This window comes from Acomys minous, assembly GCF_964271855.1.
Source record: "Acomys minous genome assembly, chromosome: 12".
Taxonomy (NCBI): Eukaryota; Metazoa; Chordata; class Mammalia; order Rodentia; family Muridae; genus Acomys; species Acomys minous.
Genome location: NC_140493.1, coordinates 86,330,522 through 86,344,248, shown reverse-complemented (window position 1 = coordinate 86,344,248; position 13,727 = coordinate 86,330,522). Strand labels below are relative to the sequence as shown.

At 40.5% G+C, this 13,727-nt stretch overlaps 1 protein-coding gene across 17 annotated transcripts in view; it reads right to left on the bottom strand.

Moving 5' to 3' along the window:
- Positions 1 to 13,727, bottom strand: part of MBTD1 (mbt domain containing 1) — a 62,312-nt gene that overhangs the window by 8,360 nt on the left and 40,225 nt on the right. For all 17 annotated transcript variants that reach the window (XM_084803338.1, XM_084803326.1, XM_084803330.1 and 14 more), the window contains 7 exons: positions 13,281 to 13,515; positions 12,230 to 12,285; positions 11,506 to 11,610; positions 7,504 to 7,651; positions 5,864 to 5,946; positions 4,955 to 5,189; positions 3,686 to 3,763 (listed from right to left, as the gene is read on the bottom strand). In XM_084803338.1, the coding sequence (XP_084659464.1) occupies positions 3,686 to 3,763; positions 4,955 to 5,189; positions 5,864 to 5,946; positions 7,504 to 7,651; positions 11,506 to 11,610; positions 12,230 to 12,285; positions 13,281 to 13,515 (940 nt within the window). The remainder of the gene's footprint in view (positions 1 to 3,685; positions 3,764 to 4,954; positions 5,190 to 5,863; positions 5,947 to 7,503; positions 7,652 to 11,505; positions 11,611 to 12,229; positions 12,286 to 13,280; positions 13,516 to 13,727) is intronic.

Genomic DNA, 13,727 nt, shown 5'->3' with positions numbered 1-13,727 from the left:
CTAGGTAGCTGAGAGTGACCTTGAAGTTTCCTCCTGTTTCTACCTCCTACGTGCTAGGATTAAAGGCACATACCACTTTTAAGTTATAGTTTCATAAGCAAAGCTAAACATCCCAGGACTCACAAAATGCCTTTTATCAAACTAAAATATACTTTGAGCTTTGCAAACATTAAACCACTAGGCATAGTGAAATAATAAGGGTGCAAGAAGAAAGATACTCACATCTTTATAAATGCACATTTTGCTTGTTTTCCTCCTACTTGTACAACAACTCAATAACCAGCTAAGCTTCTGATAATCAGAATAAAATGCATAAATCTAAGTCAACAGTATACCCATATAAACTGAATCTAAGTGGGCTCACATTCAGCTCTCAAATGCCAGGCCAACGTCATGTGTAGTGACTGCTTGACTTAGCACATTTACAAGTAAAATACCAGGCAAAACTACCAAGCCCTACATACAGTAGTTCCTGAAAGTGGTGAGATTACAAACTACTCCAGAGTTACTATGGCTTGAGAAAACAGTTGTTTGAGGCTGAGCATGTGTAAGGTCCTCCTGTTCAAACAGTACTCTTATTTTCCACCACAGCACAAACTTGGCTTATCGGCCACCATGCTACATATCGATACCAGACAACTCCCCATCCTGGTGCACAACAACAACTACCACCACCACTTGAGTACAGAGCAAACGGCAGAGCTGGGACACAACCATCTACTGGCCGACTTACAGACAAACACTACGTTTTGATGCTCATCTGCTATGGACAAAAGTACGCCTGCAATGGGTAACTTTAAGGTTTTTATTTGACTTATGAGTACGTGTGCGCGCCTGTGTGTCAGTATGCACACACACATGGGTGAGTACGTGTGCGCCTGTGTGTCAGTATGCACACACACATGGGTGAGTATGTGTGTGCGCCTGTGTGTCAGTATGCACACACACATGGGTGAGTACGTGTGTGCGCCTGTGTGTCAGTATGCACACACATGGGTGAGTACGTGTGTGCGCCTGTGTGTCAGTATGCACACACACATGGGTGAGTACGTGTGTGCGCCTGTGTGTCAGTATGCACACACATGGGTGAGTACGTGTGTGCGCCTGTGTGTCAGTATGCACACACATGGGTGAGTACGTGTGTGCGCCTGTGTGTCAGTATGCACACACACATGGGTGTCTTCAGAGGCCAAAGGCTGTTGGGTCCCCTGAGCTGGAGTTACAGGGAGTTATGAACCACCAGTGTGGGTGTTGGATTCCAACTTGGGCCCTGTTCCAGAGCAGCAAGTACTCACTCAAGCCCCCAGACAACTTACATTCTTAAACCTCAAAATCTTTAATATTTTGTAACAGGTTTTGTGGGAAGGATTTCTTTGTGTGTCTGTCTGTGTATATGTGTTTCTTAAGATTTATGTGTGGCTAGAGGTCCACTTTCACACACTTCTGGAACTTGCCAATTAGGCTAGGCTGGTTGGCTGGAGAGCCTGCAGGATCCTATCTCTGCTTTCTAGCACTGAGAGGACAAGCATGGACCACAGTGCTCTTTGATGTAGGTTCTGGGAATCAAGTTCTGGTCTTCATGACATGTACTAAGTGCTTTATAAATTGAGCTGGCTTCCCAGCACCCCTCTGCACCCTCATTTCCTCTGGAGACAGGCTGTGACTCTGGAATTTAGGTTGGCCTAGAACTCACTCTGTAGCTCAGGCCGGCCTTGAATTTGAAGCAACCATCCGGTCTCTGTCTGCTGAACAGTAGAGTTAAAGGCCTGATCTACCACACTTAGCCTCATGAGAAAGATTTGTAATAAAAGTTTGTGTAATAGGGAAAAAAGATAAAATCCTAAGCATCAGGAAGCAGACAGTACCTTACTACTGTAAAGCTACTGCTTATTACACTTCGATTTCTTCAACTCCAACACTCAAAAGGCATTTTTCTAAGATTTTGGCAATAAAACTATACTCACTTGATATACTCTCTTTACTTGGTCCACTTACTGTAAACATTCATATTTTGCTTCAGAAAATGCCTTAGAGTTTACGGAATGTTACACAGTATATGCCATAAAATTTATTTCTTTTCTGAAAAATTCCCAATTCCCAATACAAAACCATTGGGTTCCAGGAGTTTCTAGTAAGGACCCATGGATTTGTACTTCTTTTCCTTCTTATGTCCAAATAATTTCAAGGCACTAGAATGATGTCACAGTATTGTTAAGGTACACGTTCCACCTATAGTTACAGTTAATCTCTAGCTAATTCAGAAATCTGGCAATATAACGTGTATATCCCCCTCCACTCCCCTTAAGACAGGGTCTCGTGTAGCCCAGGTAAGCCTTGGAGCTGTTATGGAAGTGAGAATGACTCGGAAGTGATCTTCTCCTGACTGTTGAATGCTGGGATTAAAGCCATGTGTCTCCATGCCTGGCTAAAAACCACTGTTTGACTTCAATGTCTTAGAAACTTCTGAAACGCTGGACTTGCTCTGTAGATGAGGTTGGCCTCCAAACTACAGAGATCTGCCTGCCTCTACCTCCTGAGTGCTGGGATTACAGGAGAGTGTCACTGTGCCCAGTACCTTATTCAAATCTTTGTCCAACACAAAATGGTAAGACAGTTTAAAATGAGCTTGTTGAAGTCTCTTTAGAGAACTACAGTTACTTTAGGGACGCAAATTCACATGTGAGTTCTTCCCCTAAGCGCATGCCAATCAGCAGCCCTCACTCTGTGCATGGTTTGGCAATGCTCTCTAAACTCTTGTAGGTGAACAGTTGTACTACGAAGCTCCTGATGGGCAGAGTAATTCTGGGTCTATAGGAGGTTTTGCCCACAGAAGAAAGGGCAGGGGGCAAGCTTACTTTGTGGTGATGCCATGCAGGTCATCATTAGTTGAGGCTAGACTGGGTGGTGAAAAATATATTACTGTGGCTAATAATGACACCATTATTTAATGTTACAGGAAGCATTAGAAAATTGACTTTGCTAGTTGGATATCAACTCAGACTTTTTTCTCTTTCTTCTGGTGTGTATCTGTGATACACCCATGTACGTGGCAGTGTGTTCTTCACTGTGGAGACCTATCACTTTCTACCTTACTGGGTTTGAGACAGGGTATCATTGTGTAGCTCTGGCTGTCCTGGAATTTGCTCTGTAGATCAGGCAGCCTCAAGATTAAAAAGATGTCCTGGATATCCCTTTGAGTGCTGGGACCAAAGGTGTGCACCATCACATCAGGCCTCAACCTTTGCATTTTACCTACTGAGCTGTCTCCCTACCCCTTCCTAACAAATGTGGATTTATTAGGATTATCATTTTAGACAGAGCTGTTCTTTGTAGGAATGACAGTTACTATAAGCATCAAACAGTGCTTTTGGCTTCATTAAATAAAGTTTTAAAAGAGGGATTACCTTTGAGTAAGTTTATAATTATTTCAAGAACCATTCTAAGGGTTTATTCTTTATCAGTGAGCTTTAAACCCACAGATAAAGAATATCTGATTATTTCTCCTGTTAATTAAAAGTATCTTTTAATATCAGAAAGGTTTGCCTTTTATGTCATACTGCACCTTTAAGCATAGTACATAATGAACAAGCATCAGTTCTCACAGGGATATACTTTTCTGTGCAAGAATACTGTGACCTCAACTGCTTAACAATTAGAAAGTATATGCAAATACATGGTGACCCACTTTTCTTATGTCCTTTGTATTGCTGAGACTTAGCCTTTTTCTTCTGCTTTGATGAAGCTGACTGGCTTTCTCTTGATGCTGAAAAATAAAAGGGAAATCTGGTAATAGAGAATGGCTTATAATTCTAGACAACAAATGGATGAATTAGCTTTATGAAGATCATCATCCTTCAGAAGTGCACATTGTATTTTTATTTTTTCCTTTCTTTTTCAGTATTTTAAGACAGGATTCCTCTGTGTAACAGAGCCCTGGCTGTCCTTGAACTCACAAAGATTCACTTGTCTCAACCTCCCAATTGCTAGGATTAATGGCATGTACCACCATCCCCTTATTTGGTTTTACAAAACCATACGCTTCAGCTGGTGGTGGTGGTGCACGCCATTAATCCCAACATTTAGGAGGCAGAGGCAGGCAGACTTTTGAGTTCATGGCCAGCCTGGTCTACAGAGTGAGTTCCAGGACAGCCAGGGCCACACAGACAAACACTGTCTTGAAAAACCACAATAACAGATGGGCAGTGGTACACACCTTTAATCCCAGCACTCGGGAGGCAGAGGTAGGCGGATCACTGTGAGTTTGAGGCCAGCCTGGTCTACAAAGCAAGTCCAGGACAGCCAGGACTACACAGAGAAACCCTGTCTCCAAAAACAATATCATCATCAACAACAACAAAAATCCCACAAAAACACCAATCATAAAAACCAAAACCCACCAAAACCACGTGCCCCACTATTAGATAGAACCCATTAGAGTGATCCGCCTGACAAGAACCTAGTATCTACCACAGCGTTTGTAAGTAATGCATTTTTATTTTTAAAAATGATTTATTTATTTTTATGTACATTGGGGTTTTGCCTGCATGTGTGTCTGGGAGGATGTCATATCCCCTGGGACTAGAGTTAAAGATAGTTGTGAGCTGCTGTGTGTGTGTGTACTGGGAACTGAACCAGGGTCCTCTGAAGAGCTGCCAGTGTTCTCAACTGCTGAGCCATCTCTCCAGGCCCGAAAAATGCATTTTCAGCTTGTAATGTTCAATTAACCATAGTAGTTTAATTTGGTGACTTCTGGTTCTTTTTATTTACTATGTAACTGATATGGTGTTCACACTGCTATGGCATACATGATCCAATTTTGTAAAATTGTTGAGTCCTAGTATCTTACATTGATATATTCTTTGTCCTGTGAGCTTACAAAATAATTTACACGAGCTAGCCCTCTGGAGAATTAGCTGTTCTTATTAAAGGACGTGTGTTCTGTATAACAACTTACACTGTGATGCTGGAGGCTGTAGTTGATATCCAGTTAACTGACACCACCCTACAGGATAGAGGTCAGGGGACTCACAGTCTACCCATTGATCATACTCTTCTTCCCATCCATCAAAATGTATCCTCAAGAGACGATGAATAATTCGAGTAACTGTGGCTACACATATTAAACGTGGCTCCATGAGATCTACAGCTTCTAATTTCATTCCTACACGGAATCCATGATTTGGAACATCCTGACAGAGAGAACAAAGTATCAATACTGGTGCTCAGAAGGACAGCAAATAAAACATCTAAAATAAATTCCCAAAGCTCACAGTGGTTCTTTAATATTGCCACAGGGAGGCATTTAAGAACTAGTCAGAGCCAGCCCTGGTTTATTCCCAGCACTAGGGAGGCTGAGGCAGGTGGATCTCTCTGAGCTCAAGTCCAACCTGGTCTATAAAGTGAGTCTAGGACAGCCAGGGCTCTTATACAGAGAAACCCTATATCCAAAACAAACAAACAAACAAACAAACAAACAAGCAAGTCTAGTCAGAAACAGCACTCATTTCCCCCTGGTTAAAGATCAAATAGTTTAGGGCTGACAAAATGGCTCAGTGTGCAAAGGTGCAAGCCTGGTGATCTGAATGGATTTCAGATCCATGTAAAGGTAGAAAGAGCCCTGATTCCAAATATTTATCCTCTGACCTCCACACACGAGTCTTGGGCACAAAGCATTCTCCCTTACTCTAATTAAAAAAAGAAAAGAAAAGAACATAATGTTTATTATAAGCTTGCTTCTTTCTCTAAGAAAATACTATATTGCTTTTGTTAATTTTCATTAAGAAAATCTAATATAAGGCAAAGAACTTTTGCTCAAGAATAACTTCCATTCTTATGTCATGATCATGCCACCATTTAAACTTACCTTATTAAATAGTTTTACTGGTGCTGCAATGGAGCCGGTTTCCCTGAGGTAGTCAAACCATTTAAAAGGAAGTTTTGTGTAACCTAAAAAATACAACTAGTTTAGGTAACAGTACATTTAAAATTAGCAGAATCTTAAAATGTAGATAACTCAGTACATGAAATCTCAAATTTTAGGTGATACAAATTTCTTTTTATTTTATTTAAAAATTTTTACATTTTTATTTTTGAGATTGGGGGTCCCAAAAAGCTCAGGCTAACCTCTCAAATATGCTATGCATTAACTTTCTTCCTCCTCTTCTTTTTTTTTTTTTTGAGATAGGGTTTCTCTGGGTAGCCTTGGCTATCCTGGACTTGCTTTGTAGACCAGGGTGGCCTTGAACTCACAGTGATCCGCTTGCCCCTGACTCTAGAGTGCTGGGATTAAACGCCTGCGCCACCACACCAACTGTCTTTTACTTTTTATTTTTGGCTGCACTGGGGATCTAATCCAGGGCCTCAGGATGCTGGGCAAGGTGCTCCTACTACTAAGAGCTAAAACCCTTCCCAGCAACATCAGGCTTTAGAATAGCCTAACATTTAATACTCTGAATTATTTTTCTTTTTTGAAGGAAACTAAACTAGCAAATCTTTGTTTTGCTTTAGCCCCATCTTAGAAAAAACCCAAGGCAAAGGTACTGAAATTAGAAAGTCACTGGTTAAACCATGAGAGTTGTTAAAGACAGACTTTCTTTTAAAAGGTAGATAGCTGGGCGTGGTTGTGCACCTTTAATCCCAGTACTTAGGAGGAAGAGGTAGGAGAATGTCTTTGGTCTATATGGTAAATTCCAGACCAGCTAAGAATACAGAGACTATGTCTCAAAGAAACAAAAACAAAAGGCTTATGATAATCTGAAGAGAGAACCTTCTTTTCCTTGAGGACTTTTAATAGGCACTTAAAATGCTATTAAATATTTAAAATACTAAAGAGTAGATGCTCTTTCAGAAGACGAGGGCTCATTTCCCAGCACTTGCAGCTCCTGTCTGTCTGTCCCTAGAGTTCCCTCTTCTTGCCTCCTGAGGCACCAGGCACATGACCCATAGGTGGTGCAGGTAAAACACCCATACCAAAAACCAAACCAAACCAAAAAAGAAATATTTGAAAGGCTTATAAGTAAAAGCTTGTATGTACAGGAATATGTTGCTTTGAGATCACTATGTTAGAGGCTGTATAAATATTGACACACATTGTAATATGAACAGACTCAGGAAAAACTTCCACTGTAATTTATTAAAATAGGCTAGAATACAGAGGCTGTGTTTTAACTTTAATTAATGTATTAACCTTGGGACAGGGTGTTGTTGTACAGCTTGTGCTGGCTTGTACTCATTATGTAGAATAGGCAGGTAGATTTCCAACTTGCAGGAGATCCTCCAGCCTTTGCTCCCAAGTGCTGGGATTTCAAGCATGTACCACCAAGGCCCAGCTTCCAAATATCCCTAAGCTCTTGAATGTTTTAGTTTATCTATAAATACATACCCACACATATTGCGTATAAATACACACATAACAAGAAGATTAGGGCTGTGTTAAATGTAAGCAGATGACATACAGAAACAAAGCAAGGCTAAATACTGAGTGTTTATACCAGGCTGGAATACCTCTGGGTGGAGTCAGTTCTATCATGTTAATTTCACAGAAACCCACAGGGAAAATAGAAGGAGAGGTTGCATGGTAACAGAACCAGTCAGATCCGTCTGCTGCTTCTGAGCCATCGATCCCAATCATCAGGAATCCATCAGCCAGCACCTTTGAAATCAAGAGAATCCCAAGTACTTCAACATGTATCCCATTACTACAAAATTATTTAATGACATTCTGAAAGAAAGGGAAATCTGTTATATAAAGACGTTTTCAAATTGGATGTTAAATAAATAGATACAATAACAAGAAGCTGATGTAGACTGTTAATGTGCACCAGAAAACAGAAGTGATTTCAGACAAGCAAGTTTACACAGAAATGATATCAGATGCTTGGGAAAACCAATCTCTTTTGCTAATGACTGACTGAGAGACTCTTTTTACAGTTTAGCCATCTAGGGCCCAGTGTGTGAAATGCTTGGCTGCTAGGACTGATGACCAGCGTTCAAACCCTGGGACCCACATGGTAGAGAAATCCAACTTCCTCTAGTTGCTCTATGATTTCTACACATCAAACACAAAATGTAAATGTGATAAAAAAAAATTATGTCATGTTCTAAGTGTCAGGTTCTTAGTCCTAACATGGTAATGCTTTCTTTTTCTTCTGACTTTTAAAAAAATATTTATTTATTATGTATATGGTATTCAGCCTGCATGTACACCTGCTCAACAGAAGAGGGCACCAGATCTCATCATAGACAGTTGTGACCACCACGTGGTTGCCAGGAATTGACCTCAGGACCTTCAGAAGAACAGCCAGTGCTCTTAACCTCTGAGCCATCTCTCCAGCCCTCTCTTTTGGCTTTTTATATAGAAGACTCTTGCTAAACCTCTACCTTCTTCAAGCTTCAACTTGCCCTTTTTTCCCATGCTCTTCTAAGACACTATGGCTGCTTGGGCCCAACAAAGAATCCTTTGAACTCTATACTGTGTCTCAGAACGCAGTTAATAAATAGGTAGTGCCTTTGGATACTAGACCTTGAACTTGAGACCCTCTTGCTCCAAATTCTCAAGCCTTGTAGCACCATGTCTAGTTCCCTCCAAATTAAAAAAACAAAACACAAGTATTTACATCATGCCCAATTATTACAAGACGACCATGTGCAAACATATCATGTTTTACATTCTTAATATTTTTAATTTCCATTATACTGCAAATAATTTATACGCTGTAAAACACCCAAGAAAGAAAAAAAGCAAAAAAATTGAGACAGGTTCAAACGCAAAAAGGCTTAAGGATATTGCAGTGAGTTCATTAGATAGTACTTTGAGACCTAACTCAAGGCATATACTATGCAATTCGTTGCTGTCCCACTTCCATCTTGATCTAGCTTACAAAATTCACCAACAACTTTGTTTCCTCGTCAGAAGTCTGTTTTCCATAACACTAACCTCCCCAAATATAACCCTTATTAGTCAGACAAGGTTTTACTATGTGACCCATTGCTGGCTAGGAACTATGTAGACCAGGCTGGCTTTAAACTCAGATTTGCTGGCCTTGGCTTCCTGAAGGCTGGGATTAAAAGCATTCACCACTATTTTAAGTCTTATTTTATAGGACACTTGAATTTTACTTTTTGCTCCTCCACTCCCAGACTGTCATGTTCTGATCTAGTAATTAATATTCATCCCTCTATTATTTCTTTTATGAATCTTTTATTTTATTTCATTTTTTTGTTTTTTTTCGAGACAGGGTTTCTCTGTGTAGCCTTGGCTGTCCTAGACTCACTTTGTAGACCAGGCTGGGCTTCAACTCGGGAGATCCACCTGCCTCTGCCTCCCAAGTGCTGGGATTAGAGGCATGTGCCACCACTGCCTGGCTCTTTTATGATACTTTGTTTGGTATTTGGATTTTTACCTCTCAACCATTACATTTCTGATTTTAGTTGTTTTGTTTCAATGATCCCAGATACTATCAACTTGACGATCACTGGAGTGTGTCTCTCTTTCAGAGTCTCAGAATTTACTTTACCTCACGCTGAATATGCTCTCCGAGAGCTAGTCTGCCTCAAGCCAACACCTCCTTTTCTAGACATTCTAAAGTAATCACTTAGTTTACAACTCTTAGTGCAAACTTTCTGGTTCTGTTAAAAAAAAAAAGTTAAAGTACTTATTAACATTAAAAAAAATTAATGTATACAAGTGTTTTGCCTATATGTTTTGTCTGCGCAGCATGTGCCCCTGGTGCTCATGCCTGTCAGACAATGGCATCAAGATTGCCTGGAACTACTTACAGATGGCTGTGAGCCACTATGTGGGTGGTGGGAATGAAACTCGGGTCTTCTTGCTTGAGTATTAAGTTCTTTAACGGTGGAACCAACTCTGGAGACTGACACCCTCTTTTTGGGTACAGGATATTGGTCCTAGAGCATTGCACATGTTAAGCAGGCATTCTATCACCGAGCTACATCCATTGCCCCAACTTTTTGGATGCATACTCTCTGTATGTATGCCAAGCTCTTGCCATCATGAACGTGCTGATTAGTCTCTGTTAACTTGACTCAAACTAGAGTCACCAAGAAAAAGGGGACCTCAGCTAGGTGTGGTGGTGCACTTCCCTGAGGTGGTACCTTAATCTCAGCACTTGGGAGGCAGAGGCAGGTGGATCTTTGTGAGTTTGACTCTACAAAGCGAGTCTAGGTCAGCCAAGGCAACACAGAAAAACCTTGTCTCAAAAAATCCAAACCAAACCAAACCAAAAACAAACTAACAAAACAAAAAAGAAAACCCAAAGCCAACCAACCAATCAACAAAAAACAAAACAAAACAAAAACAAACAAACAAAAACAGAAAAGAAAAAAGAGAACTTCAATTAAAGAACTGTCTTTTATCAAATTGGCCTGTGGGCATGTCAGTAGGACATTTGCTTGATTATTAATTGGTGTAGTAAGGCCCAGCCCATTGTAGGTAGTACCAATCCTAGGGAGGTAGATCCCAGATGGCCAGGTGTGGTAGCATACACCTTTAATCCCAGCAAACAGGAGGCAGAGGCAGAGGCAGGGGCAGGTAGATCTCTATGAGTTCTTGACCAGCCAAGGCTAAATAGTGAGAATTTGGCTTAAAAAAAAAAAAAAAAAAAAAGGTAGCTGAGCAAGCCACTGAATAGCATTGCTCCGTGGTCTCTGTTCCTTCAATGATGAGGCAAGCTAAAACAAACTCTTTCTTTTCCACTTTGTGCTGTTACACGAGAAGCTTCCTGCAATCCCCTAGCTCATATCTGAATTTGAGACAACTTCTTACCTCATTCTTCAGCATGTAAATATTAAACTAGCTTATATTTGGATTGTCCTATTAGACAACAAACATACCGATTTCATTAGCATGTAAATTTGATTTTGCCTTTAATAAAGAGTAAAATTATACCTATACCAAAAATTATTAAAAAATTAAATTGTAGCCAGGCATAGTGGCACATGCCTTTAATACCAGCAGGCAGATCTCTGTAAATTCAGAGGCTAGCCTGATCTACAAAGGACAGCCAGGGCGACAAATAGAGAAACCCTGTCTTGAAAAACCAAAGGAAAAAACCATTAATTTGTGATGTATCTGTATGTGTTTGATCTGTTGTTGTTTTTTGGTTTTGAGACAGAGTTTCTGGACTCACTTTGTAGACCTGGCTGGCCTTGAACTCACAGCAATCTGCCTCCCTCTGCCTCCTGTGTGCTGAGGTTAAAGGCCTGCGCCACCATGCCTGGCTAAGTATTTGATTTGTATAAGTTTTCATAAGCCTGTATGTCATGGGCTACACTAAAGCTCTGGGTAAAAAGGGGTAAAGAAGTCCTGATCTTGACTAGAACCCACTACAGAACTCAAATTTATTTATAAAGTTCAGTAACTTTCTTCTCAATAAAGATCTAGACAAAAACATCTTTTTTTCTGAAAACATCTGCTCAAGGCCTCCTTCTGTCTTTAAATCTGGTTCCTCTAATCAGATTTCTCTAATTTAAAGCATACTCTCTTACCTTTCTAATGGTTGCAACACATATTGTAGAAAGATTTAATGGGTCTATAGCTTCCAATTTCATTCCTTCTTTGAACCACTCTCCACTCTGGTCTACTTCTTTTACCTATAGAAAGCAGACACACTATTATACATGTCCTTTACAATTAGCCATGTAGTGCATGTGGAGGCTAGAGGGTAACTTTTGGGAGTCAGTTCCTCCTTCTTCCCTTTGTGAGGCAAGGTCTCTGGGTCTGCGGCACTATGTACTGGATGCTGTACAAACTGTAAGCTTCCAGGCAGTTCTCCTTTCTCTGCCCCCCATTTTCTGTAGGAGTGCTGGGATCACACATGCACTGCATGGTATCTGCACCAGGCTTTTTACACATGTTCAGAACAACAGCTTGCTCCCTCAGACAGGGTTCCTCCTCTGCAGCACGGGCTGGCCTGAAACCTGCAGTCATCTTCTTGCTTTAGCTTCCTAAATGTTTTCACTTTTATTTCCAACTTGAAAACATTTACTAGACGCCTGTTCCTACCCAGGGTTATAACTCACATTTTCTTTAGGGAACAGGAAGATTATACAGCTCACATAGTTTAGGAATCAGTCTAATAAGGATTTATAACACCTGAGAACTACAGATTTTAATTTTAAGTGAGCATATGTGATATTCATAATTTTAGAAAACTGTACAACCCCCTTTCAATCTGACTTACAAATGAGTGCTTATATAGAGACTTCTTACCTTAGCAAATAAGTGTGGTGGTGTATCAAAATGCCCATCTTGTTTCTTTGTAATATCTACGAGGAAAAGTTATGTTATTAGTCTGTCAACATTTGTGAGATAACAAAAAACCCATACTTCTAGACTGGAAAAAACATGTTTTCTGCATTTATGATGGTAAATAAAATTAATAGCCTTTTCTGTCTTTAGAGCACATGTATGTATGATCTGTATATGTATACATGTACATAACAAAAATTAACATTTCTGTTCACTACAATGCTGTTAACTCTACAATAAGGGCATTACATTATTGGAGGCCTTTCCCCTTGGCATGGTTGAAGAGAGGGCTTCACACGTGCCAAGACTCTAACATCCAGTTACCTCGGCAGCTCTTCCCACTTTCTGTTTTGAGGCAGGGCTCACAAGCTGCTGAGGCTGTCCTTAAGTTTTACTATGATCATCGTGCCTAGCCTTCTGCACAGCTGAGGTTACAAGCCTGTACTATAGGCCTCTCTAAAATAATGCTTTTCTGTGTATTGTACCATGTCTAGTTAACTTTTTTGTTATTTAGATTACAATTAGGTGGAAGGGAGATCTCATAGCTTTCAAATGGTCTGAATAAGAAAAGAGCAGTAAGGGGGCTGGAGAGATGATGGCTCAGCAGTTACGAGCACTGTCTGCTCTTCTAGAAGTCCTGAGTTCAATTCCCAGCAACCACACGGTGGCTCACAACCCTCTATACTGGGTTCTGAGGCTCTTTCTGGCGTGCAGGTACACATGTAGATAGAGCACTCATATACATAAAATAAATCTTTAAAAAAAAGTAATAAGACAATTATACTTGTGAGAAAAAGTCATTAAATTTTTTTGGGGGGGAGGGGATGGTGCTAGAAATCAAACCCGTGGCCTCATGCATGAGTGCATATTATTTTAAATGGATAGGAAGTGGAAGGAACATACGGAATTAGTACCCTAATTAGAGTCATCAGGCTAGAATGCTATCTTGGATCTATACTTTATAGGAGAAACAACCAAGTACTTACTCAACCTCAGCGATACTTCTGCTTACCCGATCTTTTGAAGCGATGGCCTATGCTTCGAGACCATCCGATATGGTGGATTAAGGGGCTGTGCATGTGGCACCAGAAGTCATCCGTTCTGTCCTCACTCTCTTCATACACTAACCGTAGTCTTCCTCCAATTACACTTTCCACCACTGCTACTCGTGTTCGACATAAATGCCTCTTGTCAACTACTTCTACTCTCATACAAGGTTTGAAAGGATACTGCATACTCTCTGAAACCTTCAAACAAAAGCAGAAAAAAATCCTGTTGGAGACCCAAGACAAGCAGTTTTAACATGGCGCTGTCAATACATATATTTTTGAGATAGGGCAGCCCTGGCTGTCTTGGAACCTGCTATGTAGATAAGGTTGACCTTGATTTTACAGATATCCACCAACCTCTGCCTCAAAAGTGCAGGGAAGAAGTGTGCGTACTACCATGTCTGCCTCTT